The sequence below is a fragment of the Podarcis vaucheri genome, assembly GCF_965113315.1.
Source record: "Podarcis vaucheri genome assembly, chromosome: 3".
Lineage (NCBI taxonomy): Eukaryota > Metazoa > Chordata > Lepidosauria > Squamata > Lacertidae > Podarcis > Podarcis vaucheri.
This window is the reverse complement of record NC_138761.1, coordinates 55,124,391-55,147,742: the sequence shown is the minus strand read 5'-3', so window position 1 is coordinate 55,147,742 and position 23,352 is coordinate 55,124,391. Positions and strand designations below refer to the sequence as shown.

Below are 23,352 nucleotides of genomic sequence, written 5' to 3'. Positions count from 1 at the left end.
TGCATGTGTGTGTAGCTGAGGGAGACAGAGAGGAAGACAGAGAAAGAAGAGAGAGATTGCGCATACATGATTTATAGGAAGCACCGGCAACAGCCACAAAGTTTGAGAGCTGTTGACGCTGTGTCACCTCTTGGATTCATCTGACTTGGGGGAGGGGAGGAACTGTCTACAATGCCGTCTTTTGAAGAGTTTCTAAAAGAGGCTGGGGAATTTGGAAGGTTTCAAAAGCGGGTCTTCCTCCTTCTTTGCCAGACTGGTATAACCTTTTCCTTCTTATTTGTTGGTGTTGTGTTCCTTGGCCGCGACCCAGAGCAATATTGGTGCAGGGTTCCTTATGCATCTAAATTAAGGAAGCAATGTGGATGGACATTTGAAGAGGAGTACAACGTTACCATTCGAGCTTCAAGTCTGGTGAATGATTCTTCCCAGTGCAAGAAGTATGACCTGGAGTGGTATAACACCTCTTCTAGCTGCACCAACCCACTGTCTCATCTTACCAGCAACAGCTTGAGCAATGTGTCACTTACAACATGCCGCCCGGATGGCTGGCTCTACAAAGAACCTCATTCAACTATTGCCAGCGAGGTAAGAGAATTCAAAATACATCCTCCAGCCATATTTTCATTAGCAATACAGGACTATAAAATACATAAAAGAAGAAGGCTGGAGTGCAAACTATGGTGGGTTGACACAGATAATTAATCTTCTCCCCAACAGCAATTGGAAAGTTTCATAGGTAACCTTAAACAGCAGCGCCAGTCTTTAATGTGCTTAATATGTGAGCAAATTCCAAAACTGAGCCATTTTTACTGATTCTTCGAAACAGAAGAGTATAACGAGAGCTATGGCATTTCAGATAATGGATGGGCTAATAGAATATATGTAAATAATTCCTCTTGGAAACTGAGGCAATACAGTTGTATAGAAGGGCAGCACCAATTCAGATAGACAGTGTATATCTCTCTGGATGAATTTCTTGTCATTTATCATTCAACAATACATTAGGAAGGGAGTGTGGCTCACTGGTAGTGCACATCCTTTGCGTGCAGAAGGTCTTAGATTTAATCCCTGGCATTGCAAAAAAGGATCAACTAGTCAGTGATGGGAACTAATTCTACCCACTGCTGCCTGTTCAGATCAATTTTATTATTTTCAGCCATAAAAAAGAGAGGGGGGAAGTAACACTATGCCAGCACGGACATTTATAAAATGAGAATAACTGGGCAAACGTCATAAAACACCAACAATCAAGTATGAAAAATGCAGCTTCCTGTGTGGGTCCATTAAGAAAAAATCCAATGCACAACAACCACTTAATATTTTAGGATGGGCTGAAAGTCATAAACAGTGCAGTAGCTTTTAAGTTTCACAAAACTTTTTTTAGACAGGTTGTAGAACAACAAAAAAGAGGGTGGGGGAAGTGAGCAAGAAGGTGCTGCTGATACAGGTTACGGTGGAGATCCATGTGTGATATGTTAATTTCAGATGATGAAGGCTCTTTGCAAACTAAGGAAGAGAACCTAAACCAACTTGCCCATTTAGGATTGTAACCTAAGTGAGTTTGCACCAAGAGATCTTAAATTGCACCAAAGCATAGTGCAATAAAGAAGCAATGCCTGTTGAAAATACAAGATACAGTGGTACCTCGGGTTAAGTATTTAATTCATTCCAGAGGTCCGTTCTTAACCTGAAACTGTTCTTAACCTGAAGCATCACTTTAGGTAATGGGGCCTCATGCTGCCACCGCGCCACCAGAACATGATTTCTGTTCTCATCCTGAAGCAAAGTTCTTAACCCGAGGTACTATTTCTGGGTTAGCGGAGTCTGTAACCTGAAGCGTATGTAACCTGAAGCATATGTAACCCGAGGTACCACTGTATTATTAAAAGGTGCTCAAATATTCCTCAGCACCGACTGGAACACATGCAAGTCCTGAAACAAAGAAAAGTATTGCATTATTTATCTTTCGTATTCCTAACTCATCTCTTGCCTCAGGTAGTGATCTCATTGCAGATTGCAAACTACCTAAAACACAGTAAATCAAATAGAACAATAAAAGCAACTGATTAAATAATTAAACAAACAGTACCAGCGTCAGAACAGCATTTATTTAGGGATTAGTCTGTAGAAAGCACAGTTACAGGAGGGGCAGATCAGGTATGCAAGTTATGTCACTAACTTTCGTGATATTAGTTTGCACCAAAATAGTAAAAGGGAACCCACGTTTAATAGTATCTTATTCACACTTGTGGACTATAACTTTCCAGAACTAGTTTTGTTCTGTTTGAATTAGATCTGGTATACATTTTAAGATAGAAATAGAAATACATTACAGTATTTTAGATATTGTTCATTTTCTTTCCTGGAGCTCATATCATTACATTCTTTAGATAAATACAGTAGAAATTGTTTTGCTGAAATGTTGCTGGTGGAGGCAGGAGGGTGATTAGAGAATGAGAAAAAGGACAGTGATCTTTTTTATTTAATCCTGCTTTGGTTGTCTGTGGTAACATTTTGTTAATCATTAACACTGAAATATGACAGATTTAAGGACAGGCGGATATGGTAGCATTAGTAGCTGCTTTCAGACACTGTAATGAACACAGGAAGCTGTGTTATACTGAGCAGGGCCATCAGCCTATCAAGCTACTGTTTGCCTGAAGTCTTCACACTTTCCCAATCTTGGGTCCACCTTTAGTCCCAACATGCATTTAGGGACCCATGTCTTCCTTTTGTTATTTGCATGGTGGTAATGTTGCTGTTGTGACATACCTTATGTCAGTCTGCGGACTGATGTTTGTTCAGATTTCAGCAGTAAACAGTGGGTTTTCCCAGGGAAAGTCGCAGGACAAAAAAAAACCCTCTTGGACTCTTGACTTGAAATCATGGAACAAATGAAAGTATGGATGGGCCCATAGTTTCTCATTTTTCCAGTCTTCAGTTTTCAAAATTTTTGTGAATTTTTAAAAATCCTCGTGAAAATTCTTCAGCATTTTAGTGCAAATTTATCCTAATCAACACAGCATTGGAAACAGTTTTGACAAATGTGCACATTTTTGCAAACAATTTCTCCTAATGTTATGCATTTTGCATGCTATTTCCACCAATATATTTATTTTTATGCACAATTTCCACTAACATATGCATTGTATTAAGCTTCGATTGGAGAACAGCATTGCAAAATTTGGATAGTTGTGCATTTTGAAGGATGGTGCATTCCAGTTCTTATGGTATTTTGGAAAGGGCAAATTGGATATATTCAGCTTTCAACGAATTGTAGTTCTCTTTCATCCCTAGTCCCAACCCACCAGTTGAAGACAAATGCTCCATGCTGACTGGAAACAGCTCTCCAGACAAGGACCTTTCCCTGTTCTAAGTGGATATTTGTTTATTATACTATAACTAAGAGATACCTGAGACTGAGGCCCCACCTGCACTATACATTTAAAGCAGTATCACACCACTTTAAACAGTCATGGCTTCCCCCAGAGAATCCTGGGAACTGTAATTTGTTAAGGGCACAGAGAGTTGTTAGGAGACCCCCTTTCCCCTCACAGAGCTACAATTCCCAGAATGCTTTAACAATCAATCCCTCTTCTCAGGGAACTGTTGCTCTATAGGGGCAACAGGGGTCTTCTAAGTACTCTCAGCAATTTTATCAGACTTCAGTTCCCTGGATTCTTTGGGGAAGCCATGACTGTAGTAGCATGTTCAAATACATAGTGCAGATGGAGCAAGAATCAGGGACTTTTTGTTTGCAAAGCATGAGAGGGCTGGGAATGCGACAACAGTTGTTCCTGTGGCCAGTGGCCCTCCTACCTTTTGCCAAACCAGAGGCAAATGATGCATGTGGAGGAAACATTTACTGTTGCAGCAAGTATTTCTTACTGCTTACTTTTGGGGGTGGAAAATCCTGCTCCACTACTCTGCACCTCTTCCTTCAAGCAGTGTTCCTATGAATGTAGATGGTGACTATTGGGATGCAATCACATCGACTTTTTTAGAGAAATGAAAGCTCTGTGGCTGTCTGGATATAACTACCAATCCAGACTGTTAATGTTCTTATAACTCTTCAGTCTCTGCATGTGTTTTTCCCTATTGCAATACGTAGCACAATCCCATGCATGTTTACTCAGATAAGTCTTGCTGTGTCTGATGGGGCTTAGCCCTCAGTAAGCAAGCACAGCCTTAATGACTAGCTTGGGAGTAGGCTTGCCCCAATCTCCCAGCACAAGGAAACAGTTCTCCTACATTTGTAGGTGAGGAATCTCATGCCTGAAGCCTAGCCTTGTCCAAAGCCCTAGGCATGAAGTTTTGCCTCCTCCACCCTTGACTAAAAAAAAAATGCATTCAAGAAAATTATAGTGTTGTGACAGCAAATGATTTCCTGTGTGCATTCTGAGGTGGTACTGTTGGGTTAATGGCTAGCTATCTAGTTATATAAGCCAGCTATCCCACTAGACAGCTGGCTGGCTGGTCAGTAGATGACAGTTCTCCGAGAGCAGTAGCAGGCCTCCAGGAGAGAGGGCACAGAGAGCTTCTAGAGCGGTGATGGGAACCTGTGGCTCTGCAGATGTTAGACTACCATTTCTACCATCCCTGACCATTGGCCATTCTGGCTAGTGGCTGAAGTCCAACAAAGTATGAAGGGTTCTTCATCCAGGTCCCAGGGTGTTTCTCCCCTAAAGCCAGAGTCAAATTTCTGGAAGTACTTGCCAAGCTCTGAGGTCAAATTACGCCTGGAGCTGCTTTGTTTTTGCTGTAATCTTGACACTTGGTCCTCCATGGAGGATACATTCTGGTCTGCTGCCTGCATACACTTTCGCTCTGCCAAGTTAACATTTGCCAGATTAACATGCCCTTTGTGGGAAGATAATTGGTTTCCTAGAAGAAGAAATGCAGTTGTTTAGAACATACTGATGTCAGCAACGTAATAAAGTCCTATATGAAACATTACTGTTGCTGTTGAAGCTACTTTAAGGGCCAAGTACTACATTCCCCATTGATACACAGACCTTACTTAGCTCTAAGGACAGCAGGATTTATTTATCCATTCATGTATATACCGCTTTTCATCCCAGAGGTCCTCAAACCTTTTTATTAATACAATAAAATGACAGGAAAATGCAATAAATCAATTGTCAATCAAATACAAGAAAGCAACACCCCCTCTCAAAATATTGATTGCGTCAGTGTTTTCTTATAAACAATTGGCAAGGAATCTTGGTACCCCATTTAGATATTTTTATGGTTTCTCACTGAACTAGATAATATTTATTTTGTACATGTTTAGGCTATAAGCATTTAACTTCAGAAATTAAATTAACCCATCATAAACAATCCTAGTTTCATGCTAACTGAAACCATTTCTACCCATTCTAATGAACATACTGTGAATTAGATTCTCTTCCTGGTGCATATATAGGCCCATGTGTGATAAAAGTCTGTTGATTGTAACATCACCTACAATTAACCTTCCTTCATACATGCTATATAACCTATATACCAAAAATTAATGCAAAAAATGTACAATGACAAAGTTAATGTGCAGATCTACCTCATGTATGGATCTTATCATGCTAAAATGTAGCATTCAAATATAGTTAATTAAAAGCATTGGTTTCAATGGGTCTATGTATCAGATACCACCCTTAAGGGGAAAAAACACCCTAACATACCAAATAAAAAACTGAGTAATCCAGCATGGGAACTGGTCCTACTAAAAAGATGGGACTGTTTAAATGTGAGACTAAAAATAAATAAATAAAATGCTATGGAGTGCTAAAAGGGAGTTAGTTCTTGCTGGAATTGCTCAGATAATCAGTGTTGGAATTAATTACATTCATCATTTTATTATTTTAATTAGTGATCTCAGTCAAGGATATAACAGTGCGTTGAAGAGTTTAAGCTCTTCTCATGTTGACGAAGCAAAAATCATGCTCCTAAATAATTATGCATTCTCCAAAATCTTTCTATTGCTAATGCTAGTTTTATTGTATTCATGCAAGTTTTCAGAGACTGAGGTCTCTAGTTCTTTACGATAACTGGTATTAATCAGACTATCCCACTGGAATCTTGGAAGTAGATTTGGGTTAAATCCTTCCAAAAAGTTACTTCATGAAATCTTCCCGATTACAAATCAGAGCACTGAGATAGAGATTTGCTTAGCTCTTTTAAACTTTTCTTTTTCTTGGATGTGCTCAAAAAGGCGGAACCATTTCACTCACAGCACTAAGTCAGGAGATAGCTGTTGAACACTTGAAGAACAAACAGTGTTTATCTGTGATGTCTTAGAAGTACAACAGAGTTTAAGACATGTTTATCATGTAGATGATACGGTATCAAACAAAGTTAGCTGAAGGACTGACAAAGCCAGATGGTTTCTATTCAAAGTGGCATCCCCCCCCCCCCGGTATCTTGTTCCTGGCAATAATGTCACAGCAGGCAAGACTTGGGTGCTAACAATTTGTTTCTTTAGTTACATTTCATCACCTTCTGTCTTCACTTTACCTATCACTCCCTCCATTTTGCTCCCATTTCTTATATTTTCATTGAGGCCTTCCAGGGATGATCTTCTGAAAAACAGTGGCCAACTCTACCATTAGACAGGAAGATGGCAACCTCAGGCAGCAGGTGCTTGAGGTGGGGAGCAGCAGCAAGCTGTTGAAGGGCAGAGCTCTTTGTGCTACTAGGCATGCCGTTCACCTTCTAAGCTAGCCTGCTGACCTCAAATATGGTGGAAGACGCTGCCCCATTACCAGTATTGGCTTGTGTACACGGAATGGCGGGTGGGGGCACCATCTTGTCTTTTGCCTCAGGCAGCAAAGATGTTTTGGACCCAACTTCATATGAGATTCTTTTATGACATCTGTAGAGGGTAGGACTTCACAGGCCCAGCCACCATCAAAATATGATCCTAAATAGTTTTATAAGTTTCTTAAATTGAGCATTAGTTCTATATAAACCAGGCATAGTTTATATAGAGACTGTCAATTCTAATGTTTCAGTTCCCTTTTAAAAAAGACTAGGTGTATCTCTAGTCACAGAAGGCCTTTTGCTCCAGTGAAGGTTTATGTGAAGGGAAAAAGGATGGAGGCAATTTTTACAGTGATTCCCTTTCTCCTGCAGCCTCCCTGGAATCTTTTGTCAAATAAAAACTTTATCTTCTACGGAAACTTATTGTCTCTTTTTCTTCTTCCCACAGTACAACCTTGTTTGTGAGGACAGATGGCTAATAGATATGACACAGTCTCTTCTCAATCTCGGTTTTTTGGTAGGAGGATTTTACCTAGGCTACGCTTCAGACAGGTAAAATTTTCTTTTTTAACCAAACTATGAACCATGTCATTCTTCAACTGCAGATAGAGCTGCTTCACACGTTACTTTACTTATGTGAGTGAGTGTTTACATTGCATTAGTACTGTACTCAAAACGTCTTCCATGTTTTTTATCCATTCTCCATCAACTCATGTGGGGAGAAAGCATTTGAAAATTGTCAAAGCTGAAAGAAAATTTCAGTGAAATTTTCATGCATGAAATGTGGAGAGGTTGTTGCAATTTTGATGTGGCCAAGAGGTTTTGTGAGTGTCTCTTCTTTCCTTCTACATTCTGCAGCCTTCCCAGGTGCTCACATTTCCTGAAAAACCTTTGATGTCTTCAGTTGGCCTTTCCTGTTAGCAAGGGAAGCTGGAGAGAGGTTGTCTACTATGCCCCTGACAACTGTTCGTTTTATTAGATTGCATATTTATTTTTAAAAACATAATTGCAGAGAGCTACTGGTGTTTTTTAAGCAAAAGGGAAGAAGCACACCAGCGTTAGGCACTTGGAAGCAAGTTACCCCAGCCTCCCAAGCTTCAGTTAAAGGCAGAAAGAGACATCATGAGCAGCTTCTTCCCATGGTGATTTTTCAGATCAGGAAATATGGGAGAATGTTTAATGGAAAGGAAAAAACACTCACTGACACAATAAGGTAAACTCAACTCCACACCCAGTGCTATTTTTCCAGAAATAGAGGTGCCAAAACTCTCCATGAACACCTTCCTTGTTCTCTTAGAATGGCAATGGCGTCCACCTGAGAGGTGTTGGAACCGAGTTCCGGCTGGAAAAAAAGTCCTGTCCACACCCACCAAAATTATAAAGTGTTCCTTGAATGAGGCAGAACAGCAGAAGTCTCTTTTGTAGAGGAAGGAAACTTTAGAGAAATTGGAGGAGAGTTTTCGGTACAGCACTTTTGTATGCCATTACGTGTGAAGATTAGGAAGTTTAGGAATATGTTCAGTCTGTCTTCAGTGAGGTGACTAGTGAGGGGTAGGGGTGGGAGAGAGAGCATCCCTACCATTCCCAGAGCTGGTTTGCCAACCAGGCATTGCCCAGGAAGAAAGGCCGAGACCTTAAAAGCTCTTTTTGCACCAGGTAACCCCATTCTCTCTGTTTTGCTCTCACACTCTCTGTTCTTGACAGATACGGCAGAATCAACATTTACCTCATTTCCTCCTTTGGGGCAGGACTATGTGGCCTCATAGTGGCTTTTGCACCAAATATTGTAGTATTTTCAATATTTCGCTTTCTACAAGGTGTATTTGGAAAGGGAACCTGGATGACAAGCTTTGTCATTGGTAAGACTTGGCGTGTTTTCCATTCTTCCTCTTCATATATGCATGTAATATGTGGGATACTAGATGAAAAAAGGGGATTTCTTGAATGGGATTATTATACTGTAGGCACATATGGTGCTGGAGGAGACTCTTGAGAGTCCCATGGACTGCAAGAAGATCAAACCTCTCCATTCTTAAGCTAATCAGCCCTGAGTGCTCACTGGAAGGACAGATCCTGAAGCTCAGGCTCCAATACTTTGGCCACCTCATGAGAAGAGAAGACTCCCTGGAAAAGACCCTGATGTTGGGAAAGATGGAGGGCACAAGGAGAAGGGGACGACAGAGGACGAGATAGTTGGACAGTGTTCTCGAAGCTCCTAACATGAGTCTGACCAAACTGCGGGAGGCAGTGGAAGACAGGAGTGCTTGGCATGCTCTGGTCCATGGGGTCACGAAGAGTCATACACGACTAAACAACTAAACAACAACAAGGCACAATGCACATAAAATCAATAGATTGCATTGTGAATATTGCTAAATTACTGCATGAAAGGGAGGGTGGATTATGCAGGGATTGGTTCATTTGAAGACATTTTATTCTGATAGTGCTGGTGGTGGAGATTTCCTCCTGATGTTAATAAAAGTTCCAAAGGAACCATTTCTGTCAATATCACAGCAAGAGGAGAAAGGATTTAACTTTCCCTCTCTGCCATGCTGCAGTCCTAATAATTATCAATCCCATCCCCAGCAGCTGCTACTTGAATGTTAACAAACATGCATTTGAAATGCAGCAACACATTTAACACCAGGTCACATCTCATTTGACCCCAGTTCATAACCCACCAGGCAAAATTACACACAAGATCCATGTACAGCAGCTGACCAGAGGCTCAATACCTCTCCTGTTTTTGTTATCTGCCTCAGGGACTGCAAAAACAATAAGTTTATTGAAGACAATAATGGCTTCTGAATTGTGTATAGTTTGGTCACAAGTCGATCTAATATGACCCAGATTTTAAATAAGTCCAAGGTTTATAAATTTAAGAATGCACAGAGATGTACCTAATTTGAGTGGTGAGCTGACTTTAAAAAATGCAGTCACCATGGTAGGATTCGGTTTTTTAGACATACATTGTTGAGCACAAAGGAAAGTAATTCATCACTAATTTACCACCACATTCTATGAACCGTTTCTGGTTTTCAAGGTGGGGAGGTGACACATAATTATACATTTAATTGGGAGAAGTGTGCATGTGGTATTTTAAAAGTTAAATCCCAAAACTAAAGGGGTGGAGAATATGGAATCATCACTCAGACTGTTGGTATGTACATCTGTCTGTTTTACAGTGAAGGTAAGCAGAAGCCAGGGACGCGGGTGGCGCTGTGGGTTAAAGCCTCAGCGCCTAATAGGCCGAATTGCGGTGATTAAAATGAATGTATTGCCTAGAATGCTATTTTTGTTTCAGACCTTGCAGATTCTTGACAAGATGGAATGTTTCAAGAGGTGGCAGAAAGATATTTCGAAATTTGTCTGGCAGGGCAAAAAGCCCAGAATTAAATTCAAAATATTGACAGATGCAAAAGAAAGAGGGGGTTTTGCCCTGCCGGACTTAAAATTGTACTATGAGGCAGCAGCTTTTTGCTGGCTGAAAGAATGGATGCTCCTCGAGAATACGGACATTTTGGATCTGGAGGGTTTTAACAATGCTTTTGGTTGGCATGCATATCTATGGTATGACAAAGTTAATAGTACCTTTAAAAATCATATTGTTAGAAAAGCACTATATAATGTTTGGATAAGATATAAAGATCTGTTGGAAAACAAAACCCCTAGATGGGTGTCACCAGTGGAGGCTAAAGCAGTGAAGAAACTCAATATGGAGGTCGGATGGCCGAAGTATTGGGAAATTTTGGAACAGGATGGAGATAAGCTTAAACTACAAAGCCAGGAGAAATTGAAACATAAAGTACAAAATTGGTTTCAATATCGCCAAATAATGGAGTTTTTTAAACAGGATAGGAAAATTGGCTTCCAGGTGGAAAAATCAAAACTAGAAACTGAGTTATTAGAACCCAATACTAAGAATTTATCTAGAATGTATAACTTGTTGCTGAAATGGAGTACACAGGACGAAACAGTCAAATTGGCTATGATTAAGTGGGCACAGGATGTTGGGCACAATATCATGTCAGCTGACTGGGAATGGTTATGGAACACTGGTATTAAATTCACGGCATGTAATGCCTTAAAGGAAAATATTATGAAAATGGTTTACAGGCGGTACATGACTCCAGTCAAGCTGGCAAAAATTTATCATTTGCCCGATAATAAATGTTGGAAATGTAGAGAGACTGAAGGCACCTTCTACCACCTCTGGTGGACGTGCCCGAAGATTAAGGCTTTCTGGGAAATGATCTATAATGAAATGAAAAAGGTACTTAAATGTACTTTTCCTAAAAAGCCAGAGGCCTTTCTCTTGGGCATTGTCGGCCAATTGGTGTTAAAAAGGGATAGAACTTTTTTTATGTATGCTACAACAGCAGCAAGAATACTCATCGCGAAGTATTGGAAGACACAAGATCTACCCACTCTGGAAGAATGGCAGATGAAAGTGATGGACTATATGACATTGGCTGAGATGACAGGCAGAATCCGTGACCAACGAAAGGAGACGGTGGAAGAAGATTGGAGAAAATTTAAAAGCTATCTTAAGGACTATTATAAACTTAATGAATGTTAAAGTGTTGTGGTTTTTAGAAACAAAGGGATACAGTGATATAAGGTCAGAATATAGAGAGGACTAAGATGATAGAGGTTGGAAGTAACAATTGGGAGTTGCTAAAAATTATGGACATCGGGATGCAGAAAGGGGGGGTAAGGGGAAGTCCAAGAAAAGAGGTTTATGAAAATATGTTATGAAACTATACGTGTATGTTTGTCTCTTTAAGTGTTTGTTTGTTATTTAAAAATTTTGTAAAACCAATAAAAATTTTATAAAAAAAATAATAATAAAGCCTCAGCGCCTAGGGCTTGCCGATCGAAAGGTCGGCGGTTCGAATCCCCGCGGCGGGGTGCGCTCCTGCTGCTCGGTCCCAGCGCCTGCCAACCTAGCAGTTCGAAAGCACCCCCGGGTGCAAGTAGATAAATAGGTACCGCTTACCAGCGGGAAGGTAAACGGCGTTCCGTGTGCTGCGCTGGCTCGCCAGATGCAGCTTTGTCACGCTGGCCACGTGACCCGGAAGTGTCTCCGGACAGCGCTGGCCCCCGGCCTCTAGATGTGAGATGGGCGCACAAACCCCAGAGTCTGTCAAGACTGGCCCGTTCGGGCAGGGGTACCTTTACCTTTAAGCAGAAGCCAGCATCACTCAGGAGAAGAAAAATGTGTTCTTTATATGACATTTTTATACATATGAAGCTACATAGATGCTCATTCAATAGTAATAAGACCAAAGAATACCAACATACACTATCTCACCAATGAATGAGTTATGGGCTCAATTCAGATACAATTATTTTGGTTTCATAAACAATGGCAGGATTTCTGTCAATTGTTGAACCATCTGGTTTGATGCCCTACTTTTGTAGCCAAAGATTAAACCAGTTTCCAAGTTTGTATGTAATGGGAAAGTGTGATTTAAGGCAATACATTGTGCAAAAGAAGGGGGAATGAAAGGGAACGAGGGAGGGATGAATGTATGTCCAGGCTAACCACTTGTTCTTAGCCAAATAAACAATGGTTTTTAACTGAGATAGTTATGTCTGAACCAGGCCATAGATTCATAACATCAGACATCTGTGACATTAATTTCCTTCTGCCAACTAATGTAAAGAAGTTAGCAATACCAAAGCAAAATGTCTCCACGTGTACCACAGAACAGTGACTTGCTATCATCACCCTATTAATGGTTTTAATAATGTGCAGGCTGTTTCCTTTCAATGTCTTTTATTTTGTCCATTTCTGTATTCAGTGACAGAGATAGTTGGTTCAGATCAGCGAAGGATTGTTGGAATTGTAATTCAGATCTTTTTCACCCTTGGAGTTGTGATTCTTCCTGGAATTGCTTATCTCATTCCCACATGGCGAGAGATTCAGCTAGCTACGACACTCCCCAACTTCCTCTTCCTGTTGTATTACTGGTAATTTCATGTTATTTTCTTTCTCGTATCTTTAGAATAATTATATATTACACAGTATGAGGTCCTGTAGTATAAACTGGGAGCTTTAGTAATTATGAGAAGTCCTCTGTCTGTCTCACAGCTCATTAAATTGCCCACATCTACTGTATGGGAGCCATAATACTGACCTTCATTCAGAATTATAAGGATTGCTGTGATATGCCTTTGAAGAGCTTTGAATACTCTAAAGCACAATGTAAACAAAATACTTTGTTTAAGAACACAGAAAGTTATCATCAGTAACCTCCTCCCCAAATTGTGCCTTTTTAAATATAAGCCCACATCTATAAACAGTATACCTATTTGCAGGTTTTGGTGTCTTCGGGTGTCTTCCCGTGTAAGAGTCGGGGTGTCTGTGCGACGTTTCGACGAGGTCTCACTCGTCATCTTCAGGCTGGTGCTTTCGGCTTCTTGTTACTGGAACAGAGCAGAATCTGGTGTTTGAGTTCCTATAAATACTGTTGAGGGGTGTGGTGTATAGCCTCCAACGTTCTGGGCAGAGAGGAAGTTCCTAGATTAGTGTGCCTTTTCTTCTTTTGTTCCTTAATTACTTGAGGGATATCCCTCAAGTAATTAAGGAACAAAAGAAGAAAAGGCACACTAATCTAGGAACTTCCTCTCTGCCCAGAACGTTGGAGGCTATACACCACACCCCTCAACAGTATTTATAGGAACTCAAACACCAGATTCTGCTCTGTTCCAGTAACAAGAAGCCGAAAGCACCAGCCTGAAGATGACGAGTGAGACCTCGTCGAAACGTCGCACAGACACCCCGACTCTTACACGGGAAGACACCCGAAGACACCAAAACCTGCATTCCTGTACCCGTGAAAATCTACGAAAGCAAGTATACCTATTTGACCATACTTGAAAAGAGTTATGGCTGAATATAGAACCACAAGCCACAGATATAGTTTGTGTAAAATATGGACAAATAGGAGTGCTATTTAAAAAGAGTTGATCTGTCTCTTCAAGGTAAACTCAAAGTTTTTTCAGTTCAGTTCAGAATTTACAATCGATTCTGAAAGTTTCTGAAATTGACTATGCAACATTCCCTTTAGAAATCTAGTTTGCATTTCACTAGTTTCCAGGGATCATATTACAAGTCATCCACATAATTTATGTGCTTCTTTGTCCAACTATGTATAAAGAATGGACAGAATCATCAACATTATGTGGGTCACTTATACCGGGCTTCTACTGTGTGCAGTGTCAAATTGCTTGCTGACTCCATGGGATGCTTGTTTCAGCCTTCACACAAACACACACACATTCACACAGGAGGATTAAAGAGCTTCCAGCTTGCCAGGGAAAAAATGGAAGGCAGGAGAACCGCACAGGGATGTTGATTAGCTTCGTGCCTTCTTACAAGCAATAAATCTATTTGGTTTCTGAACACAGCTTGCAGATACATCCTTACCAGTGTCTCTACTTTTGCAGGGCAGTACCTGAATCTCCACGGTGGCTACTGACACGTAAAAAAGGAGAAAAAGCCCTAAAGATCATTCAGTCCATCGCCAAAGACAATGGGAAATGTCTTCCATCACATTATACTGAGGTACTCACCATATATGTGCTAAGCATCAAATGCACCACTTTTAGCATCATCATGGTGTTAGCAAGGCATGTTCAGTTTGTACTGTTGGGTTTTCTGTTTCTCGCCCTGTGGCCATCTAACTGTTAGCTGGAGGGTGGAGGAGATGATTTTCCCCATTTTGTACCTGTTTTTTTGTATTAAGGGCTTGCTCTGGGGTGTGTTTCACTCCTGCTCACTTTTCAGATGTTGTGCTGAACATGTGTACATTGGCAAATTGGGCCCTCAGGATATGTCATATTGGAGGCAGGTCAGGTGTCAGATGTCTCGAACACACAAACGAATGTTCACACACCATTTGTACAGTGAATACGCAAAGAAGAAAGTCTGCACAGACTCATTCTGTTGCGTGCATATAAGATACTGGCCTCTTGGGAGTGGAAACCTGATGGCAGGGCTTGCATGTTATCTTTCTTTCATTTGTCTTATGTACTGCACTTAGTTGCTGTAGGTGCTTTGAAAACATTGGTGTTGCTCAATTAGTTACTGAGAGAAATACTAACTATGCAAACAGGACAGTAGGCCACCACCACATCCAAACTCCTGTTGGTCAGGATGGTTTTACTACACCAGCTGGTACAACAGAGATGTTGGAATCAGGCCCCTCATGGGCAAAAGAAGGAGGAGGAGGAGGAGGAGGAGGAGGAGGAGGAGGAGGAGGAGGAGAAGGATTCAGGGGATCTGTAACTGGCCCAAACCTACACATATCCCAAAACACCCCTTTTGGGAACTCTACGCTGGCTACCACCAGCGGGAGGCCTATCAATAATTGCAGGCCCCTGCCTGCTCAGGCAGACGTCAGGTTTCTTCCAGAGCAGCAGTATTCTTCTCCAGGAGGATAGTTGGAAATCTAGCATTTCCCTCAAAACCTAGCATTTCCCTCAAAATATTTAGTAATGTTAAAAGTAGCAGATGCAGAATTCAGTACTTTCCTTCCCAAAAATCAGAGGATCCTATACTACACCAATGTAAATCAACACAAAGAGGTACTGCAGTTTTTCGTAATTTTTTTTTTTAAACAGCCATACATGAAAGAGTTGCTTTTGCCACACATCTTCCGAATGCGTTGTCTGTCAACCATATTGTGAAGATCATATTTTCATGCGATCAGATTACGAGCAAGAGAATGTGCGGACTGCATGATGTCCATCTGTTCAGATTCTTCAGTTTGTTCAACATCTCAGTATTTTTAGAATGGTGACCTTGGTGTCCAGGCTAGTATTACTCTCTCCTCTTCGTTCCCAAACATCGTAGCCTATATTTTTAAGTAGTATCCACAGCTGGGTGACCCTAATTTAGTCACAGCTGAAATTGCTTAGCCCTCGGTAATAGTCTAAGGCTTCTAAGCTGTACTTTGGAACTGTTCCAGATCCTTTTGGATACACAAGTTCAGTCATTCTTGATTCTACGCCCAGAAGGAGAGCACGATGCTCCCGGAAGTGTGATAATGGGAGGGTCAAGTGCATTTCACAGGGTGTACTCTCAGTGGAGTTCCTAGTTCCAAGATTACATAGCTCTGCTTTTCAAAGCGAAGCTCTGAGTTTGAGAAAATTTGCTGTATTGTATCTTTTGTAGGCATGCTAATGCCCTGGTGGTGATAAACCTGCTGTTATGATGACGAGCTGTGTGGCATGGAACTGTGTGGTGTTGTAGAGTTGTTTTCATTATAATTTCTTTACATTGTACAACAGAGCATGCTTCTTTCCCAACAACAACAAAGGTGGGGGGAGAGGTGAGAACTGGTTGAAGCCTTGGAGCTATACTTAGAGGGGGAGAGAAAAACTTGGCCTTTTATAGTCCAAAGATGCACCACTCTGCTTAAAGGAATCAAAGTTTGAGGTTTATGACAGAAGCACTCTTTTTTTTGGTCATTTTATTTAATCTTATATCTTCACAACTGCCATGTGAGGCAGGTTAGGCTGAGAGTTGGTGAGGGGCCCAAGGCTAGAAGTGAGCAAAATCAGTGCTGATTTGAGTTTCAAAAGTGAAAATGCACAAGTATTTTCTTTTCGTTTATCAAGGTTGACAAAATATTTTTGTTTGTGCTTTTCTGAGAGTTGCTGCCTATTCGGAGGGGAAGAGGGAAGTGGCAGGGAGGTCAGAATGGTGCCTGTGCATTAGGGAGCCAATCTGGTACTCTTACCACTGTATTCGAAGCCTTCTGATCTCCCTTCCACCTCCATTCCACTGTCTCTCTTCCCAAAAAACAGCAGCAGCTCAGTTGACAGGAGGTAGATTGAGTGCCATGGCTTCACCTGCTGTGTGTGCATATATGCTGCTGTGCATATTAAGACAGTACCGGACAGTTTGGACAACCGAGTCCTCTAACACAGTCTAAGGCAGCATCACACATAACTAAATACTGTCTATACTTCTTCCTGTTTATTCTGTTTCTGTTCCACCTTTAAATGACAAAGATTACTAGGCTATTTTACAATAAAAACATGAAATAAATACAATAAAAACATGAAAGTACAATTAAACACATACACATGCATATGCACACGCACACACACACACACACACACACACACACACACACATCATAAAGTAACAAAATAAAAACAGAAATAAACTCAAATAGAAGAACTTCCCAAATAGTAAAAGAACTCCCCAAATAGTAAAAGCCTAGCAAAATCAAACATTTACAATATTTGCTATCACGTGAACTAGAAAAACCAGAATGGCAACCTTTAAAAATAAATCATTTTTAAAATTTGTGCTAGATTGATTTTGTGCTTTTGCAGTATTATGCAAAAAGTTTCCTATTTTCTGTAAAAATATGACAGACAAAAATAACACTTAATGTTTAATATTAATGCTTTGATGAAAACTCATTTGCTTGTGCATTGGATTTTGATCTGAATGCCTAACACCCTTATATTGTGTGTGTGTTTTGGGGGGGTTGCATATTGATGAGCTGTAGCCCCAAGTTACTCAAGCCCAAGGCTCCTTGTCTTATTTGACAGCAGTATTTAAATAGGGTAAGAAATATTGCTCCCTAAAAGTAAGCGAAATATTTGGTAGATATAGTCCAAGTATCTCCCCTCCTCCCCAAAGTTTTATAGGATATTATTTGTTTAAATTATTTTATGAATTGTTCAGAGCTTGCAGAACATCAGGCAGCAAACCTTGGCTTGCTCCACTTGCCATCAACCCGTACTTTTCATATTTTTATGTGGATGTTTCATTTCTATACCACTTCTACATGTACAAACTCCCCTGAAGTTATTTGGGTTTTGGTCTCTGTTTCTTTTACTTAGATCAGTCTCTCCGACAAGGAGGTTAGCAACCCGTCTCTCCTTGAACTGGTTAGAACTCCGCAGATGAGAAAGTTCACTCTAATCCTGATGTATGCCTGGTGAGTCCCGGCTGTGTTGCCTCTGTGGCTTTCCCCTGTGGCCTTTGCCATGCAAGCCGGCCTGCTTTGAACCTTTTGCAGCTGTTTTTTTCTTCCTTTTTAAGGTTCACAAGTGCAGTGGTTTATCAAGGGCTTGTCTTGCGCCTGGGAATCATAGAAGGAAATCTGTATTTGGAGTTCTTTGTCTCAGCACTGATGGAATTGCCTTCAGCTTTTCTAATCTTATTGACAATTGACCGCATTGGCAGGCGCCCTCTCTTTGCAACAAGTGCCTTCGTGGCAGGTGCTGCGTGCTTAATGACTGCATTCTTGCCCAAAGGTAATCTTTTCGTTTTTATTTGCTTGTTTTACTTGCTAACTCACCCTTGTCTTTCAAGGCAGACCACATGTGTGCGTGCGCATACACACATTTAAAAATATGTGAAACACACACCCCCAACCATATCTTGGAACGGAAGCTTGCTGAAATATCATCTTGCATTTCTTCTTGGAAATAATAGCATACTCCAGAAAAGCTTGCACACACTGCTCTGTGACCTTATATTGAGTCTTAATGAAAGGTATTGCTTAATGCTTAATGCTGTTGCTTTTCATTTTGTTTCCTAATGAGCAAAACTAGGGTTGCCATATGCCCAGGATTTCCTGGACATGCACGGAATACAGCAGTTGACAGCAGTGCCCAGACGAAAATTGGATTAAATGTCTGGAAAAATCCAGACATGTGTCAGCCATCTCAACAGTGCCATTTTTGCCGTTTTTAAAAAATAAAAAATAGCTCAAAAAGAGCATTTTTTGCCATTTTGCCAACAATTTTGCCCCACCCCCAAAGAAAAGTTCAACAACTTTTCTATCAAGATTTTCACTTTTTGAAATATGGCAACCCTAGAAAACTAATGGGGAGTCTCTGGCACTGCTCTGCTTCAAAGCTAAGCTGGCAGCTGCATAATGAAAAGTAGTATTTTAGTGCCACCTGCCGGTAAATGTGAAATGTGTGTGAGTAACACTGCTAATTATTTTCAAATCTGGAGGTTGCATTTCTAGCTCATTTATTGTTATTGATTAAAATTAAATACCTTCCCTTAATATTGGGGCAGGTACCAATGGTGAATAAATAATATCTCTTTTAAACTTCCATTTTGTCCATTCATAGTCAAATGATTCTCCACTTCTGACCTCATTTGAGTAGAATATCATCACTTCTTTTGCTCATTTATCCGTGAAGAAGCTTTGCTGAAGCAACAGGGGTTAGATGAGAAGGGGTTAGATGAGAAGGGCACAAATTCATTGTGAAATGGATCAGGAATAGGATCTTGATTTTTGGTTTCCATGGTTAAATAAATCCTTTTCGTGTTTCATCTGCATGAATACTCCACAGATATACCATGGCTAAGTACATCATGCGCCATCTTGGCAAGACTGGGGATCACCATAACTTTTGAGCTTGTCTATCTTGTGAATTCTGAATTGTACCCTACAATATTCAGGTAAATGGAATAAGCACTTTTTTTGGGGGGGATCCACATAGTTGTGGGCTTGGGTTGGGGGAGGAAGTAGCAGTGGAGCAGAAATTGTGGTTAACCTGACAGATTACATCAAGCAGTGAAGTGGCTCGTACATGTGCATTGCTAACCTATGCATGCCTACTCAGAAGTAAGCCCCACTGAGTTCATTGGGACTTAGAGTTGTCCATCAAATAAAAGTGGGAGTTCTATTAAAAAAAAAGCACTGGCGAAATGATAGAGAAAACCATTTACAAGACAGTCACATGCCACAGTGTGCTCAGAGTCTAAAATTTAAAAATCTTCAGTTCACAGCCCTGCACTCCAATGGTTTGAATGAGGTCTCCTTAGCATTCCCATATAAAAAGAGCCAAAGGAACCCCGATATTGTCTAGGTCTAGGACACTCCTAAAGAAACATTTCCAAAAGCAGTATAAGAATGTGGTTTAACCACAACTCTCATCAGCCTTGGCTGTTGGCCATGCTGGCTGGGGGTGAAGGAAGTTGGGATCCAAAATATCTGGGGTGAAGCAGGTTGGGGAAGTGTGGTCTAGAACAAAGTGCATTCTTGCTATCATCACCTTTGCAAGTTCCTGTTGATAGGCTCTTATACCCTGACTTAAAGGCCAAATCTGGAGTTCAGTTAAAGAAAGCAAACCAGAGTGGAATGAAGGTATCATGGGGAAAGTAGGTATAGTATAGCATCTTGGAAGCTAGTGCATAAATCCTGAGTAATATATTCTCTTTTCTTTCCCCTATAGGAACTTTGGTGTTTCATTGTGCTCAGGACTGTGTGACATAGGGGGAATTTTAGCCCCATTTCTTCTCTACCGTCTAGCAGCCTACTGGTCAGAGCTGCCTCTGATTGTTTATTGTAAGATATTGTTTTAAAAGTGACCTCTTTTCAAAGATGGTTCTTCTTCTTTTTCTGATTCTTTCAGGAAGTAATATTGGGATTGGGATTCCACACTCACTACTGTTTTGTAGCTCCATTTTGCCATACAATTATCCCCCCCCCACCCCAAAGCAAAGTGTGATGCTGAGAGCCACTTCCCACAACCACTTTCTCCCAGTGAATTTTCAGATCACCCTTCTGATACCATCCACACTGACTCTACACTTCTGAAAGCATCTAACAGTCCTGCCCTTTGGAGAGTTGTCAGGGGGACAAGTACAGCGGTGCCCAGTTCCTTATGTGTAATTGTGCTGGATAGGTACCAACACTGTATTGTAGGGAATAGAAATCCTTAACAATATCATCATTAAGTTTGTTTACATACTACTTTTATTTATTTAGAGAACTTGTGCTCTGCTCTTTAGCCAAAAAGTCTCCCACACAATCAATTAAAACCGCTTACATAACAATAAAAACAAGATAGTCCCTGCTTGCAGGCTTTCAGTCTAAAAGACATGGCACAAAAGTGAAAGGGGAAAGGTAGAGAAGAGGGAAAAGGCAAACTCAGGCACCAGTTATTAAAGTTAAATAGTAGCTCTTATAATAACCAGCCTGAGGGATGTGTTCCTCATGACACACATCCATTCAGAGGTGCTAACTTGTGAGGGAGATTGGGGGAAGGGGGAAAGTTATGTGTGTGATGTCCCAACATCAAGTCAGGATGTTGGAGGAGCCAAGGGGCAGAGCTGAATTTGGTGGCAGCACAGCTTCAGTGGCTCCTCCTCCTCCTCCTGCCATTGCTGCCATTGGCTGGGGGCTGTTTCCTCCTCCTCCCCCTCCATGGCAGGAGCAGGAGGAGAAGGAGCCAGCCACTGAAACTGCACCACACTTGGCTCTGCAATGGCCCTGATTTTTTTGAACATGGGGAGCACCCCTAAGAAGTATTGGGGGCCCCAAAAGGGTTGGGCCCCCAAGAGCTGGTGCCCCTGCATCCATTCATAAACATCCACCCATAAACATGCATATATACACATAAACCACTCACTCCCCCCTGCCCAGCAGTTAGGGCTTCCCCCACATTTTCTTGTTCCCTGCCTCTGAACTATCTAAAACTGTAGAATTAAATATTATTTCTCACTCCATGTGACATACTGTATGTTTCCTGCTTCACATTTTGACAGGTATACTTTCCATTCTATGTGGGCTTCTGGTCACATTTTTACCGGAGACAAAGGGCCTTCCCTTACCGGAGACAGTCGAGGATGTGGAACAACTGCCCAATGCCTGCACTGCTATCTACCCGTAAATAATCTCATACACTTTCTTGGGATTTCAGATGGTTCCTTCTCCAGACCTTTCATTAGCCTCAAGCACCAAACTGTTCGTTAAATGTGCCCTTGAACTTGCATACGTGTGCTTTTAAAAATATATATATATAGCATTGAGGGGAGCTAGTCAGATTGAGATGGGTGGGTGGGTGGAAGCAGTTGACCTCACCCCTGCACCTCACGATGCAGTCCTAATGAAAATCCCTATTCTAAGCTGCTGTTTCACGCCAGCAGGGAAGCTGCTATTGGTGCTAATTTATTTGTTGTGTTTATACCCAACCTTCCCACCAGGCATAGTGGTGTGAGTTTGAGGATTCCATTGTTAAAAAAGACAGGTAGGTTTCTTGGCGAGTTACCTGGTCCTAAGCAGTGCTTTTTTTCTGGGGGGACGCATACCCCTAAACATTTTGTGAATCTAAGTTCGGCCTCATTGAGGGGCAGTATTTCAATATAAGTAGGGAAATGAGAGTACAGTGGTACCTTGGGTTACAGATGCTTCTGGTTACAGACGCTTCAGGTTACAGACTCCACTAACCCAGAAATAGTACCTCGGGTTAAGAACTTTGCTTCAGGATGAGAACAGAAATTGTGCTCCGGCGGCATGGTGGCAGCGGGAGGCCCCATTAGCTAAAGTGGTGCTTCAGGTTAAGAACAGTTTCAGGTTAAGAACGGACCTCCGGAACGAATTAAGTTCTTAACCCAAGGGACCACTGTATCCCTAAACGGGTTTTTAAGAAAAAAGCACTGGTCCTAAGTATGAGTTGTTAGTATAAGAAAGGAAGTTGCTTTGTGCTGGAGGGCATAGGGGTAGGCCCCCTCCCTCACCTGGCACAATAGCCAGAGTGATGTGAGAGAGGGAGGGAAGCTAGAAGCAGGCAGAAACAGAGAGTGAGAGCCATGCTGTATTTTTACTGGAATCCAAGGCTGTAACAATGGGGAAAGCGAGACCTTCTGGGGTGTTGATGCCATGAGCCCCTACATTGTGGGCTCAGGTTGTATATATGTGTAAATAAACCACAGTCTCCACTGTCCCTCATTCCAAGGAAACCAAATTCTGGAACCCCCTGGAATATTGCACCACTCAAAGATTGGCGTGCCATATGCAATGATCTGTTATTCTGTCCCCATCCTCCCCACCGCATTTTATCCTTACGAGAACGCTGACAGAGAAGTGATGCTTAGAAACAGTCACTGCCCCAGTAAGCCTCAAGTATGAGTATGGATTTGAATATGGGTCTTCCTAGTCTGATACTATAACCTCTATAGTAGACCACTCAGCTCCCATAGTCACTTCCCTTGTAGTGCTATCTTCAGCGACAGCGGTTTTCATCAAAGATTAGCGTGATTTTTAAAAGCATACATGTCTGCTTAAATAAAAACTTTGTCCCACCATTAAAGCATGGCTTTTCTTCTTTTTTCTCTTTCCTTTTATCACCACAGTTTCAGCAGAAAGTGTGGGAAACAGAAACATCAGATTTCCAGCACATATGTTTGATCATTTGCCAAATGTTCTGAGGGCACCGCCAATCACCTGGCTTTCAGTCTGATGTCCAGTGGATGCCATTATCATGCCAGATGGAGAAAATGGATCCTGTTTTTCCATAATAAAAATCCCTAAAAGACACTTAAAGTAAATATAATATTTTTCTATGACTTTGGGAGTATGGATGTGTTTTCTGAGCCTATTGTTTCCAGGTGGGGAACTGTTATATGTGGATTTTGTAGAAGAGAAATAATTTCCATTAAATAAGTTGTTCTATTTGAAACTTGACTCTTTGCTTATGTCTGGGCCATCTGGCCATCCTTTATCTTCCCTAACTCGTAAGAGTAATTGTTTCACACTTCTGTTGGAGAAACAGGAAATACACTGAAGGAATCCACAACATTGTGATAAATAACAAGAA

The 23,352-nt window shown here is 41.2% G+C and overlaps 1 protein-coding gene across 1 annotated transcript; it reads left to right on the top strand.

Moving 5' to 3' along the window:
* Positions 1-11: 11 nt before the first annotated feature.
* Positions 12-23,214, top strand: SLC22A3 (solute carrier family 22 member 3). Its single transcript, XM_082215263.1, has 11 exons — positions 12-585; positions 7,205-7,308; positions 8,461-8,615; positions 12,564-12,732; positions 14,212-14,329; positions 17,629-17,726; positions 17,831-18,045; positions 19,102-19,210; positions 19,987-20,099; positions 21,302-21,422; positions 22,889-23,214. The coding sequence occupies exons 1-11, from the start codon at positions 172-174 to the stop codon at positions 22,941-22,943; spliced, it is 1,671 nt and encodes a 556-aa protein (XP_082071389.1). The 5' UTR covers positions 12-171; the 3' UTR covers positions 22,944-23,214.
* The last annotated feature ends 138 nt before the right edge of the window (positions 23,215-23,352 follow it).

Excerpts from the sequence above, each read along its gene's own strand:
- SLC22A3 (XM_082215263.1), top strand. The coding sequence starts at position 172 with ATGCCGTCTTTTGAAGAGTTTCTAAAAGAGGCTGGGGAATTTGGAAGG. Across the intron at positions 8,616-12,563 it reads GATGACAAGCTTTGTCATTG|TGACAGAGATAGTTGGTTCA; the intron begins GTAAGACTTGGC and ends TTCTGTATTCAG. Across the intron at positions 19,211-19,986 it reads TTGTACCCTACAATATTCAG|GAACTTTGGTGTTTCATTGT; the intron begins GTAAATGGAATA and ends TTTCCCCTATAG.